At 49.7% G+C, this 14,794-nt stretch overlaps 1 protein-coding gene across 1 annotated transcript in view; it reads right to left on the bottom strand.

Moving 5' to 3' along the window:
• LOC139389402 (ephrin type-B receptor 5-like) overlaps positions 1–11,617 on the bottom strand; it is a 69,976-nt gene extending 58,359 nt beyond the window's left edge. The window contains exon 1 of the mRNA XM_071136135.1: positions 11,543–11,617. Coding sequence (XP_070992236.1) covers positions 11,543–11,600 — 58 coding nt within the window. The 5' untranslated portion in view covers positions 11,601–11,617. The remainder of the gene's footprint in view (positions 1–11,542) is intronic.
• Positions 11,618–14,794: the final 3,177 nt, after the last annotated feature.

The following is a 14,794-nucleotide window of genomic DNA, read 5'->3' as shown; positions in this document are numbered from 1 at the left end:
TTGACTACTCTCCTTTCAATTGCCTTTGTTTTTCAATATCACACAGCCCCAAGGGATAATTGTCTTTACAGAGTAGCGCTGAGCTCGGTGTCAATAACACACACTAATGAATGAATCACCTTATGAATGTAATATCATTATCTGCTGTGTGGTGACTGAGCCCTCTGGCTTGTCTTACATTATCAGCCTGCTGACTTTCCCTGACAGTATCGGTGGTTGAGGTGATATGTGTCTGTAGTCACTATCTGGCCCTGGTTGACAGGAAAGAATACGACTACTTCGTTACAGCACTTTCTGATCACAAATGGGATTTCAACCACAAACCCTCATCTTTAACGTTAATCCTAACATTACCCATAAACCATAAATTGAACAAATTCTAACATTTATTGTCACTCTATGTCACGCCCTGACCTTTTTATTCTCTATGTTTGGTTAGGTCAGGGTGTAACTCGGGTGGGAAAGTCTATGTTTTCTATTTCTTTGTTTTTGTCTTTGTTTTTGGTGTGTGTGGTTCCCAGTCAGAGGCAGCTGTCTATCGTTGTCTCTGATTGGGGATCACATAAGTTGTCATTTTCCTTTTGGGTAATTCTTTATTTTCTGTGAGTGTTTGTGTGCGCTACGGTTGCGTCACGTTCTGATTCTGTTTTACCTGTTTTTTTGTGAAGGTTTCACTTCGATTAAAGATGTGGAATTACATGCACGCTGCGCCTTGGCTCATTTATGATAGGGAGTTTGAAGACAGAGAACGTGACAGAAGATCCCATAACCAAAGGACCAAGCAGCGTGGCCAGGAGGAGCAGGGATCCTGGGCCCGGGAGAAAGATGAGAGGAGGACATCCTGGACCTGGGAGGAGGTAATGGCAGGGGACAAGACCCTGCCATGGAATCAGGCGGAGGCAGCGAGAGAGGAACGGCGACGATACGAGGAGTTAAGACAACAACGGAAGCCCGAGAGGCAGCTCCCCCCCAAAAAACGGGGACACACGGGGAGATTGGCAGGGTTTAGACCTGAGCCAACTCCCCGTGCGATGATGCGCACTGTGTCCCCCGGTGCGCCTTCACAGCCCAGTGCGTCCTGTGCCAACGCACCGCATTTTCCAGGCGAAAGTAAGCATCCTGCCACGACGGGTTGTGCCAGCTCTACGCTCGAGACCTCCAGTGCGCCTCCACGGCCCTGTGTATCCGGTGTCTGCTCCACGCACCAGGCTTCCAGTGCTTCTCCCCAGTCCGGTGAGACCGGTTCCGGCTCCACATGCCAGGCCTCCAGTGTGTCTCCCCAGCCTGGTAAGCCTTGTGGCAGCTCCACACACCAGGCTTCTTGCACGTCTCCTCAGTCCGGTGAGACCTGTTCCGGCTCCACGTACGAAGCCTCCAGTGATGATCCATGGCCCGAAGCCTCCAGTGATGATCCATGGCCCGAAGCCTACAGCGATGGTCCCTGGTCCGGAGCCTCCAGTGACGGTTCCCAGTCCGGAGCCCCCAGCGATGGTCCCCAGTCTGGAGCCTGCAGCGACGGTCCCCAGGCCGGAGCCTGCAGCGATGATCTAAGGTCCGGAGATCCCGGCAACGATCCTTGCACCAGAGGCGCCACCGAAGTGGGGGGAGCCTCAAGCGGAGCGGGGTCTGTGTCCCGCACCAGAGCCCCCACCGAGAGTAGATGCCCACCCGGATCCTCCCCTATAGGTTCAGGTTTGCGGTCGGAGTCCGCACCTTTGGGGGGGGGGGGGGGGGGTACTGTCATGCCCTGACCTTAAAGATCCTTTTTATTCTCTATGTTTGGTTAGGTCAGGGTGTGACTCGGATGGAAAAGTCTGTTTTCTATTTCTTTGTTTTTGGCCGTGTCTGGTTCCCAATCAGAGGAAGCTGTCTATCGTTGTCTCTGATTGGGGATCACATATAAGTTGTCATTTTCTTTTTGGGTTTTGTGGGATCTTGTTTTCTGTTTAGTGTCTGTGCCTGACAGAACTGTTCACTTTAGTTTTCGCGTTTGTTATTTTTGTTTGGGTGTTTTTGAGTAAAGTATCATGAACACTTTCCACGCTGCGCTTTGGTCCACTCTTCCTTCTACCAACGAGAGCCGTTACACTCTAGTTCTCCCCAGTTTCTGAATGCAAAAAGTTAGGCCCGCAAACAAACACCAACAACTGTACTGTGAACAGCAGTAGGCCTCCTTTACTGCCTCCAGTCCCCATTTTAGAGGGAAGACACTCAAATGTTGTCCCTGACAGATGAGAAATCTGCTGAGTCTGCAATCTGGGCCTGAGTGGTGTGTTAATGCAGTGGTCTGTCTGGTCACTCTTTCACTCGCTCTCTTGCTCTGCGTACCAATGGATTTATCTATCCCACTTTCATTATTCTCTCTCTCCTCTATACCTCTGTCTTTTCTCCCCCTTTCCTTCCATCTGTCCCCATGTCCATCTCATCCTCTCCTCCTCTACGTGAGTCTATTATTCATCCGTAAAGTGACAGTGGGCAGGCTTCTCCGTACCTCAAATAAGGAGATACATGCTGTTTCATAATTGATGCCAGAGCCACTGTTTGTTTGGTAAGGGCTGTGACACCGCAGAGAGAGAGAATGGAAGGAAGGAAGGCTGGTGGACGGACAGAAGAGGGACAGAGAGAGAGAATGGAAGAAAGGAAGGCTGGTGGACGGACAGAAGAGGGACAGAGAGAGAGAATGGAAGAAAGGAAGGCTGGTGGACGGACAGAAGAGGGACAGAGAGAGAGGGAGAAAACGGGAGGGGAAGGGCTGTGACACAGGAGACAGAATGAAAGAAAGACTAAAGAAGACAGAAATCACACAGTGCAGCATGTGTTTATCTCCTGTCTTTGGGGAAGACAGACAGACAAACACAGTGCAGTATGTGTTTATCTCCTGTCTTTGAGGAAGACAGACAGACACAGTGCAGTATGTGTTTATCTCCTCTCCTGGGAAGACAGACAGGGGTAGAGAGAGAAAACTAAGGTGTTGATCTCCCCCTCTCTAATCCTTACATCTTCTTTTCTCTCTCACTTGTGGTGTTAATATGCACTCCACTCTCTGCTGGAGTGTAAAGGTGACTGGCATTAGTTTATGTCCCACTGTCACTGGTGTGTTCACTTCACTTGAGTGTCCTTGCTTGCCCTCTCTCTCTTTCTCTCTTTTTTCCATCCCTCCATCCCCCACTGCCTTCCTTCCTTTCCTTTCCAGTTGTTAACATACACTGCCACCCACTGTGAGTAGTGTCTCGTACTGTACATATTAGTCATATCTAAAAGGAGACGTAGGCTGCCTTGATACTTTCCAGGCAGTAGAGTCAGTTAGCACTCTACCAACCTCTTCCCTGTTAATATTGATGGACACCAAAGGTGTGTGTGTCATGCTTTAGCACCTCTCTGCGATGGGCCCAAACACACCTACAAAACACACACAGTCACACACACTGAAGGTAAGGCACACAAACATCGTGGCACAGACACTCCAACATAGACATTTATAGACAAACACAGAAACACAACCAGACAGGCCTACACACTGGAAAATATGCACATTGACACAGATGGCCAAAAACTCTCACACACACACACACACGCGCATGCACACGCACACGCGCGCACACACACACACACACACACAGCCCAACATTCCGTGGTACAGTAGCCAGTAAGCAGCTCTGTGGTTGTGTTTTGTCTTGCATCCATTTATCCACCCATCTCCACCCTGTCTCTTAATACGCTCCAGATGCTACATCCATTTATCCACCCATCTCCACCCTGTCTCTTAATACGCTCCAGATGCTACATCCATTTATCCACCCATCTCCACCCTGTCTCTTAATACGCTCCAGATGCTACATCCATTTATCCACCCATCTCCACCCTGTCTCTTAATACGCTCCAGATGCTACATCCATTTATCCACCCATCTCCACCCTGTCTCTTAATACGCTCCAGATGCTACATCCATTTATCCACCCATCTCCACCCTGTCTCTTAATACGCTCCAGATGCTACATCCATTTATCCACCCATCTCCACCCTGTCTCTTAATACGCTCCAGATGCTACATCCATTTATCCACCCATCTCCACCCTGTCTCTTAATACGCTCCAGATGCTACATCCATCCACAGACAGTCAGTCAAGGACAGATTCTACTACCCTCCATCTTTACATACAACCACCGAGAGAGAGACACAGGGAAAGAGTGGAGGGAAGGATGGAGGGAGGGAGAGGAGGGGAGGAATGAGGAAAACGGGGGATTAACACAAGTCCAGAAATAAGCTCACGCAAGTCAAAGGGAGTTATCAAAACTTCACTGTTGGTTACAAAGAGGACAAGTGACCCCTCACGCCTCACGCCGTGTCACAGTCGGCATAGCTTCACCTAGCAATGAAGCAAGAAGTAAGTCACTGAACAGGCACAAGATACAGGAAGAAAGACAGTTGAAAAGCCATCCCTAGACGAACATAGGCCTAGAAAGTAAGACTAACATTTGAATTTTGCTATGAGCAAGTTATTTCCCCCTGCTAATACTCTGTCTTTTCTTACTGCCTCTCTATATCTCTTCTCTGACATGTTGTGTATTACCTTCCCATGATGCTCTAAAAGCTACCTCTCATTTGGCACACTATTGGGCAACTCCATTAACCATGTTTTCCTTTTTGGCAGAAATGTAGCAGTAGGCCTATCCCTAAACCACTCAGTAATGAATTAACTGGTATTTTGCCGTTCTGTGGCCCTGTCTCTCTTTCCAGTTTCAGACTAATATTATTGGGCTATTTGGCACGTTATCCAGCTAGCTTGATTTCATTCACCATTTGTTCCTCCTCTTACTCAAAAAGCAGGCCTAGGCCTAACCATTCCATGAACAAACTGTTACTCTCCCTCTCTCACCCTTTCTCTCCCTTTTCTGACACAATCCTGTTTGGCTCATTATGAGGCTATCTTGGTAGAGGGCTAATTTGGGCGGCAGGTAGCCTCGAGGTTGAGCGTTGTGCCGGTAACCGAAAGGTTGCTGCTTTGAATACTGGAGCCGACAAGTTGGGAAAAAAATCTGGCACTGGGCCCTTGAGCAAGGCACTTAACCCTAATTGCTCCAGGAGCGCTGTTCAATGGTGACCCCATTTCCATTACACACTTGTGTAAAAGGACAAATACAAGCACCCCCCCAAGTTATTAGTATTATTCAGTTAAAAAGGTTTTATTCTCCTCGACAGATAAGTTAACTCTTCTCTGCCAGACAGTGAGTGGTCTTTGGTCTCTGTCGCCTTGGGGTTCATGGCTCTTGAATCACAGAAGTGATGCATGACTCAGCCATGGATAAACCAGACACGACCATGGAGATAATCCTCACATCACGCAATGTAAGACCCCCCAAAATGTCCCAACAAAAACAAAGCGCTGGCTCACCTAGGGGTCGTAGTGTTGTTGTGTCGTTGTAGGGTCCTCCTCTCGCCTCACACAAAGCCATTTCAACCTCCATATGCGCACACATGCAGGCGGCCAGCCCTCAAGGACATAGCAAGCTTTTAGTGGGAGAGCTGCTCTTTTAAAGCGGTTCCACGGTCCCAAGACTCCCGCTGAGAGACACGCGCTCCGTTTTATCACACTTTCTTTTATTTCTTATGCCCTGAAAGAACAGCTTATCACACCAGAGATAAGGCCAATTATCTGCTCAATTAATGCCAGAACCTGCTACCAGCACTGGCCCAAATGACCTCAGTTTCGGATTCAGAAAGCTTGAATGTTCTCAGAGAGGCAATTCATTTTGCAGCAGCCATAGAACATATCACATGTAAAATGTTTAAATTAAAATGAAAAAACAACCACAAATAGCAAAGGATATTTCCAAGCCAGTAGGCAGGGTAAGTGCAACTTCATAGTCAAAGTGCAAGTGCTAAGTGTAATTACTCCAATATTTTGTTAAGTTGCAGAATTGCATTCGGAATGAAAGAGTACATGGCCCTATTTATTTTTATTTCCTTGGTGGCAGGTAGCCTAGCGGTTAAGCGTGTTGGGCCAGTAACTGAAATGTTGCTGGTTCAAATCCCTGAGCCGACTAGGTGAAGAAAAGCAAGGCACTTAACCCTAGTTGCTCTGGATAATAGTGTCTGCTAAATGACTCAAATGTAAAAATGTAGTCTGTACCTGTGGCCAGAGGGAAGGGGGTGGACTGAGTGGGATGAGTCAACCAGAGGGAAGGGGGTGGACTGGGTGGGATGAGTCAACCAGAGGGAAGGGGGTGGACTGGGTGGGATGAGTCAACCAGAGGGAAGGGGGTGGACTGGGTGGGATGAGTCAACCAGAGGGAAGGGGGTGGACTGAGTGGGATGAGTCAACCAGAGGGAAGGGGGTGGACTGAGTGGGATGAGTCAACCAGAGGGAAGGGGGTGGACTGGGTGGGATGAGTCAACCAGAGGGAAGGGGGTGGACTGGGTGGGATGAGTCAACCAGAGGGAAGGGGGTGGACTGGGTGGGATGAGTCAACCAGAGGGAAGGGGGTGGACTGGGTGGGATGAGTCAACCAGAGGGAAGGGGGTGGACTGGGTGGGATGAGTCAACCAGAGGGAAGGGGGTGGACTGGGTGGGATGAGTCAACCAGAGGGAAGGGGGTGGACTGGGTGGGATGAGTCTACCAGAGGGAAGGGGGTGGACTGGGTGGGATGAGTCAACCAGAGGGAAGGGGGTGGACTGGGTGGGATGAGTCAACCAGAGGGAAGGGGGTGGACTGGGTGGGATGAGTCAACCAGAGGGAAGGGGGTGGACTGAGTGGGATGAGTCAACCAGAGGGAAGGGGGTGGACTGGGTGGGATGAGTCAACCAGAGGGAAGGGGGTGGACTGGGTGGGATGAGTCAACCAGAGGGAAGGGGGTGGACTGGGTGGGATGAGTCAACCAGAGGGAAGGGGGTGGACTGGGTGGGATGAGTCAACCAGAGGGAAGGGGGTGGACTGGGTGGGATGAGTCAACCAGAGGGAAGGGGGTGGACTGGGTGGGATGAGTCAACCAGAGGGAAGGGGGTGGACTGGGTGGGATGAGTCAACCAGAGGGAAGGGGGTGGACTGGATGGGATGAGTCAACCAGAGGGAAGGGGGTGGACTGGGTGGGAGGGCTCTGCCCGGGTAGAGAGATGACAGTTCTTGCTGTTGCTGCCGCATGATTTTTCTGCAAGTCCTGACTATTTTGTCCAATCTATTTTTCTGTGAACCTTTGATATTCCCAGACCAGCAGGTCAAGCAGTAGGACAGAATGCTCTGAATGAATGATTTATAAAAGAGAACCATGATGGCCAGATCAACATTAAAAAGGGTCCTTTTCTGGTGAGACTGACATAATTATTATCTCTAACCCACACAGCTAGATGAGAGGCCCATCTCAGCCTGACAGCCTGTTATAAACAAGAAACAAATACATATTAGGCCTAGTCTGCTATTAGGCATTTAACACTAAAGTCTGCTGTTAGGCATTTAACACTAAAGTCTGCTGTTAGGCATTTAACACTAAAGTCTGCTGTTAGGCATTTAACACTAAAGTCTGCTGTTAGGCATTTAACACTGAGTCTGCAATTTAACAATGATCACTACAAAATGAGTTACAACATTTCAAATAAATCACGTTCCGTTCAAAAGGGCAGTAGAAACAAATACATACAATCAATCAAAACAAGGGCAGTTTTCATTGGTCACATTTTTTTAGCAGAGCCCTAAATTCACCTTCTGGGACCAGATAATGACGTTTTAGAATGAACTGTAGGTCATCCCAGGACAGAGGGGCATAGTAACTGAAAGCAGTCTTCCCTAACTCAGAGGAGACCCGCGGAGACCTGTTGAACAGCTACACTCAAAGGAGAGTGATAGATGGAAAAACACAGACAGGATACCTTAGAGTAGTAACCCAGTTATTAGATGTTCTTCTTCAAAGGACGAACATGTTGCCACAGAGGAGGACACTACAAAAAAAGGAGTATGAGAGAGATTTATCTAGTTTCTTCATGTTTAATACGCATCAATCAGCACCTTGTCAATCTCTTAGGTATGTTGTGATCTTTGGCTCCTACCTGGCTACAGGAGTGTACACACCAACACCTTTCAGCCACCATAGTGAGCCACGACACACACGCATACACACTAACACACACAGAGACATAAATCGTCAGTTGTTCAACCCAAAGCAGTGTAGAGTAGCCTCTGGACAGGGAATTCACTGGACAAACACAACACAAGATTCAACAACCACAACTCTCTGAGGAACCTTACAGACAGACATAGATATACTCATTGGTGCATGCAGAACAAGAAACATGTATTCACACTTGCACACTGACTCACAACACACACAGCCAAGAAAGACAAAAACAGACACCAGATCCCACAGACACTAAACACATGGTCACATACATAGAGGCAGTCTGTCAAACTGACAGACATTCATTTCATTTCAATTAAATCACAACCTCCTACCACCATCAGTTCTTGGCATAACTAACTGGTTTTATGTCGGTTTTAGATGGAGTTCTGTGCTATCAGCTTAATACAGCATTAGAGAAAGAGCTCTGTCAATCATTCAGCACATCAACAGAATCTGTGTGCCAGTGACAATCTACCCCCCCCCCCCCCCCACACACACATCTTAGTAAAGACCATCTGTTACATACGCTGCAGCTCAAATCTGTGGAGCTAGATTCCTCCCCTGCTTTGAAACACTTAGACAGAGCCATCATGAATAACCACTCATACACATCAATCACTGCACATCCCCCATCATGAATAACCACCCATACACATCAATCACTGCACATCACCCATCATGAATAACCACTCATACACATCAATCACTGCATATCACCCATCATCGCTCTTCTTTAAAATAGAAGAGGAGCTTTCCAGTGCTTTTCAGATTAAATATATGCAGAGGCCTCTCCAAGAGATGGAGACGGAATGCACAAATGTGTAATGACCATATAGACATACACTAAGTCACACACACATGTACACACCACCCAGACAAAGAATTACACCTGCGCATGCACACATACACGCACATAAAGGCGCACGCGCGCACACACACACGCACACACACACACACACACAAACACACACACACACACACACACACACACACACACACACACACACACACACACACACACACACACACACACAAGGAGGGGAGGGGAGGAGAGGTGGAGGAGGGGAAGAGAGGATGAGGAGGGGAGGAGGGGTGGAGGAGGATGAGGAGGGGAGGAGGGGTGGAGTAGGATGAGGAGGAAGAGGAGGAGAGGAGAAGGGGTGGAGGAGGATGAGGAGGGGAGGAGGGGGGAGGAGGATGATGAGGAGGAGGGGAGGAGGAGGAGGAAGAGGAGGAGGGGAGGAGAGGTGGTGAAGTGGAGGAGGGGTGGATGAGGACAAGGGGAGAAGAAATGGAGGTGGAGGAGGAGGAGGAAGAGGAGGAGGGGAGGAGAGGTGGTGAAGTGGAGGGGAGGAGGGGTGGAGTAGGATGAGGAGGAGGGGAGGAGGAGAGATGGAGGAGGGAAGGGGAGGGGAAGAGAGGTGGAGGAGGGGAGGAGAAGGAGGGGAGGAGGGTTGGACAAAGACAAGGGGAGAAGAGATGGAGGTGGAGGAGGAGGAGGGGAGGAGGAGGGGAGGAGGGGTGGAGGAGGATGAGGAGGAAGAGGAGGAGAGGAGAAGGGGTGGAGGAGGATGAGGAGGAGGAGGGGAGGAGGGGTGGATGAGGACAAGGGGAGAAGAAATGGAGGTGGAGGAGGAGGAGGAAGAGGAGGAGGGGTGGAGGAGGATGAGGAAGAGGAGGAGGGGAGGAGGGGTGGAGGAGGATGAGGAGGGGAGGAGGGGTGGAGTAGGATGAGGAGGAGGGGAGGAGGAGAGGTGGAGGAGGGAAGGGGAGGGGAAGAGAGGTGGAGGAGGGGAGGAGGGTTGGACGAAGACAAGGGGAGAAGAGATGGAGGTGGAGGAGGAGGAGAAAGAGGAGGAGGGGAGGAGAGGTGGTGGAGGAGGAGGAGGAGGAGGAGGAGGAGGGGTGGACGAGGACAAGGGCAAAAGAGATGGAGGTGGAGGAGGAGGAGAAAGAGGAGGAGGGGAGGAGAGGTGGTGGAGGAGGAGGAGGAGGAGGAGGAGGAGGAGGAGGAGGAGGAGGAGGAGGAGGAGGAGGAGGGGTGGACGAGGACAAGGGGAGAAGAGATGGAGGTGGAGGAGGAGGAGAAAGAGGAGGAGGGGAGGAGAGGTGGTGGAGGAGGAGGAGGAGGAGGAGGAGGAGGAGGAGGAGGAGGGGTGGACGAGGACAAGGGGAGAAGAGATGGAGGTGGAGGAAGAGGAGGAGGGAAGGAGAGGTGGTGAAGTGGAGGAGGGGAGGAGGGGTGGAGTAGGATGAGGAGGAGGGGAGGAGGAGAGATGGAGGAGGGAAGGGGAGGGGAAGAGAGGTGGAGGAGGGGAGGAGAAGGAGGGGAGGAGGGTTGGACAAAGACAAGGGGAGAAGAGATGGAGGTGGAGGAGGAGGAGGGGAGGAGGGGTGGAGGAGGATGAGGAGGAAGAGGAGGAGAGGAGAAGGGGTGGAGGAGGATGAGGAGGAGGAGGGGAGGAGGGGTGGACGAGGACAAGGGGAGAAGAAATGGAGGTGGAGGAGGAGGAGGAAGAGGAGGAGGGGTGGAGGAGGATGAGGAAGAGGAGGAGGGGAGGAGGGGTGGAGGAGGATGAGGAGGGGAGGAGGGGTGGAGTAGGATGAGGAGGAGGGGTGGACGAGGACAAGGGCAAAAGAGATGGAGGTGGAGGAGGAGGAGAAAGAGGAGGAGGGGAGGAGAGGTGGTGGAGGAGGAGGAGGAGGAGGAGGGGTGGACGAGGACAAGGGGAGAAGAGATGGAGGAGGAGAAAGAGGAGGAGGGGAGGAGAGGTGGTGGAGGAGGAGGAGGAGGAGGAGGAGGAGGAGGAGGAGGGGTGGACGAGGACAAGGGGAGAAGAGATGGAGGTGGAGGAAGAGGAGGAGGGAAGGAGAGGTGGTGGAGGAGGAGAAGGCGTGCTGGTAGGGAGTACTGTGGCTATAGTGGAGCTGAATAGGGAGGGAGGCAGGGGGTCTTTAACTGTCACATTCATGATATCATGAGTGGGGGGTGGCAGGGTTCAGAGGGAGAGAAGGGTTATGCAACGTATTAATCATTTTGATTATGCCCCACATTTGTATTCTTTTGTTGTGAGAACTTGACCGGCCCCATGGAGAACCTGCCTTTCCCATGCCAACTAAGTCCTGTCTGACACACTATAACATGGAGACACACGCACGCATGCACACACTCTCACACACACATACATACACACATACAGAGCCAAACCAACTCTCCATCACTCTTGAACATACACAAGTGCACAACACACATACACATACACACATACATTCACACACAGAGCCACATTCATTGCACGCAAACACACACACTCACAAATGTACAAACACACAAAAACACACAAAAAGCAAACTCCCCATCACTCACAATCACACTAATACAAACACGCACACTGTCTTATATAGGAATAGAGAGGTAAAGTAGTTTCTTACCTTCCTCAGCTGAATTAGGCTGGAGAAACAGAGAGAGAGAAAGAAGGACACTCCACATCTCCACTACAGAATGACACTAACCCAGAGAGGGAGGAGGGAGGGAGCATGAAAGAGAGAGAAAGAGAGAGAATGAGAGAGAGAGAGGGAGAGTGAGAGAGAGAGAGAGGGGGGGGGGGGGGGGTGGGACTGGGAGGAGTCTGTCTGCTCTATTTCAGAGAGAGTTTGTTAAACAAACTGGGGACTGAGAGGAGGAGTCTGTCTGCTCTATTTCAGAGAGAGATGGATGGGGGAAGGAGAACAAATCATTTTCAGAGTGAAGGAAAAAACGACTCCAGCACCAATATTGTGCCAGGCGTGAGGTAAACACTCCACATTCATAATGGAAACGAGAACGACAGAGAGTGGTGGAAAAATCGTCAAACGAGTTTGGCTGGTTTGCGGTTGCGCGAGAACCACTGTCTAGACATACCCAGATATCCTTATCCTCTATGTTATAATTTTGTGTAAACACACATTAATTCAGGCTGGCTCTTCGGATGGCATGAAACTATGGCATCACTAGCATATTTTAATGTTTTTAACAACATGCATTTCTTGGAGCTGTGGTGGGGGAGAGAGTGCCAATGTTTTTTTGTTGTCATACTTTTCATGGAAATCATCATAATTTAGACACATGCTCTCTCTGGCTCCTTTCTGTGCTATCTCTCTCTTTTTCTCTCTCACTGTCTTTCTCTGTCTGGCTCTCTCTCTGACACACTACACACACACACACACACACACACACACACACACACACACACACACACACACACACACACACACACACACACACACACACACACACACACACACACACACACACACACACACACACACACACACACACACACACACACACACACACACACACACACACACACACTACACACACACACACACACACACACACACACACACACACACGCACACACCCTCTCATGGGATTGCTCACCCAGACAGTATCTAAACACGCATCTCCCCAAAGACAACGTGGAGATCATGCCAGCAGAAGCCGATTGTCCACTAGTGATGCCTGCTGGTCAGGACTGGTTACTACAACTTGTTGACGCCTGCTGGTCATGACTGGTTACTACAGCTTGTTGACGCCTGCTGGTCAGGACTGGTTACTACAGCTTGTTGATACCTGCTGGTCAGGACTGGTTACTACAGCTTGTTGATACCTGCCGGTCAGGACTGGTTTCTACAGCTTGTTGACACTTGCTGGTCAGGACTGGTTTCTACAGCTTGTTGACACCTGCTGGTCAGGACTGGTTTCTCCAGCCTGTTGACACCTGTCGGTCATGACTGGTTACTACAGCTGGTTGATACCTGCTGGTCAGGACTGGTTACTACAGCTTGTTGACACTTGCTGGTCAGGACTGGTTTCTCCAGCCTGTTGACGCCTGTCGGTCATGACTGGTTACTACAGCTTGTTGACGCCTGCTGGTCAGGACTGGTTACTACAGCTTGTTGATACCTGCTGGTCAGGGCTGGTTTCTACAGCTTGTTGATACCTGCTGGTCAGGACTGGTTACTACAGCTTGTTGATACCTGCTGGTCAGGACTGGTTTCTACAGCTTGTTGATACCTGCTGGTCAGGACTGGTTTCTACAGCTTGTTGATACCTGCTGGTCAGGACTGGTTTCTACAGCTTGTTGATACCTGCTGGTCAGAACTGGTTTCTACAGCTTGTTGATACCTGCTGGTCAGGACTGGTTACAACAGCTTGTTGATACCTGCCGGTCAGGACTGGTTACTACAGCTTGTTGATACCTGCCGGTCAGGACTGGTTACTACAGTTTGTTGATACCTGCTGGTCAGGACTGGTTACTACAACTTGTTGACGCTTGCTGGTCAGGACTGGCTACTACAGCTTGTTGATTCCTGCCGGTCAGGACTGGTTTCTACAGCTTGTTGATACCTGCTGGTCAGGACTGGTTACTACAGCTTGTTGATACCTGCTTGTCAGGACTGGCTACTACAGCTTGTTGACGCTTGCTGGTCAGGACTGGTTACTATAGCTTGTTGACACTTGCTGGTCAGGACTGGTTTCTCCAGCCTGTTGACGCCTGTCGGTCAGGACTGGTTACTACAGCTTGTTGACGCCTGCTGTGACTAAGATACCCTAGAATAGTATAGAATACAGTATATACATACGAGATGAGTAACGCCAGATATGTAAACATTATTAAGTGAATGAGATACCCTAGAATAGTATAGAATACAGTATATACATACGAGATGAGTAATGAAAGATATGTAAACATTATTAAGTGAATGAGATACCCTAGAATAGTATAGAATACAGTATATACATACGAGATGACTAACGCCAGATATGTAAACATTATTAAAGTGACTCGTGTTCCATTCCTTAAAGTGGTTAGTGATTCCTAGTCTATGCCTATAGGCAGCAGCCTCTAATGTGCTAGTGTTGGCTGTTTAACAGTCTGATGGCCTTGAGATAGAAGCTGCTTTTCAGTCTCTTGGTCCCAGCTTTGATGCACCTGTACTGACCCCACCTTCTGGATGACAGCGGGGTGAACAGGCAGTGGCTTGGGTGGTTGATGTCCTTGATGATTTTTGTTGGCCTTCCTGTGACATGGGATGCTGTAGGTGTCTTGGAGGATGGGTAGTTTGCCCCTGGGAATGCATTGGGCATACTGCACCACCCTCTGGAGAGCCTTGCGGTTGTGCGGGGTGCAGTTGCTGTACCAGGCGGTGATACAGCCCGACAGGATGCTCTCAATTGTGCATCTGACTTTCCTGCGACAATTCTCTGCAGTGACTAAACGTTCAGTAGATTTTCCATTGAAAGGAAAGGGAAAGGGGGATACATACTCATTTGTACAACTGAATGCATTCAACTGAAATGCGTCTTCCTCATTTAACCCCTCAGAGGGAGGAGAAGTATCTGCTGAACTGTGATCCTCATTAAGGGAGGCAGAGACAGGAAGACATGTAATCCATCTAATCTAGCCTACAGTAACAGTAGACCTCTGTCTAATGCAACTGCTTGGCACTGTTGTAAATGTGTGTACTAAACCAGGACATGCAGACACTGTATCAGGAGAATCAGGCGTATCAGGAGAAAATGACAAATAATTGAATGAGGACTGGGGATGTGCACTGAACTTTTGCTGCACTAACTGGGAGTTGAGTGTTGGACTGTACAAGGAATCAGCACTCACCAGTTGGTATTGTCACTAGTGG

The sequence above is a fragment of the Oncorhynchus clarkii genome, chromosome 3 (genome assembly GCF_045791955.1).
Source record: "Oncorhynchus clarkii lewisi isolate Uvic-CL-2024 chromosome 3, UVic_Ocla_1.0, whole genome shotgun sequence".
Taxonomy (NCBI): Eukaryota; Metazoa; Chordata; class Actinopteri; order Salmoniformes; family Salmonidae; genus Oncorhynchus; species Oncorhynchus clarkii.
The sequence above is the reverse complement of the archived record's forward strand: the minus strand, read 5'-3'. Positions and strand labels throughout refer to the sequence as shown.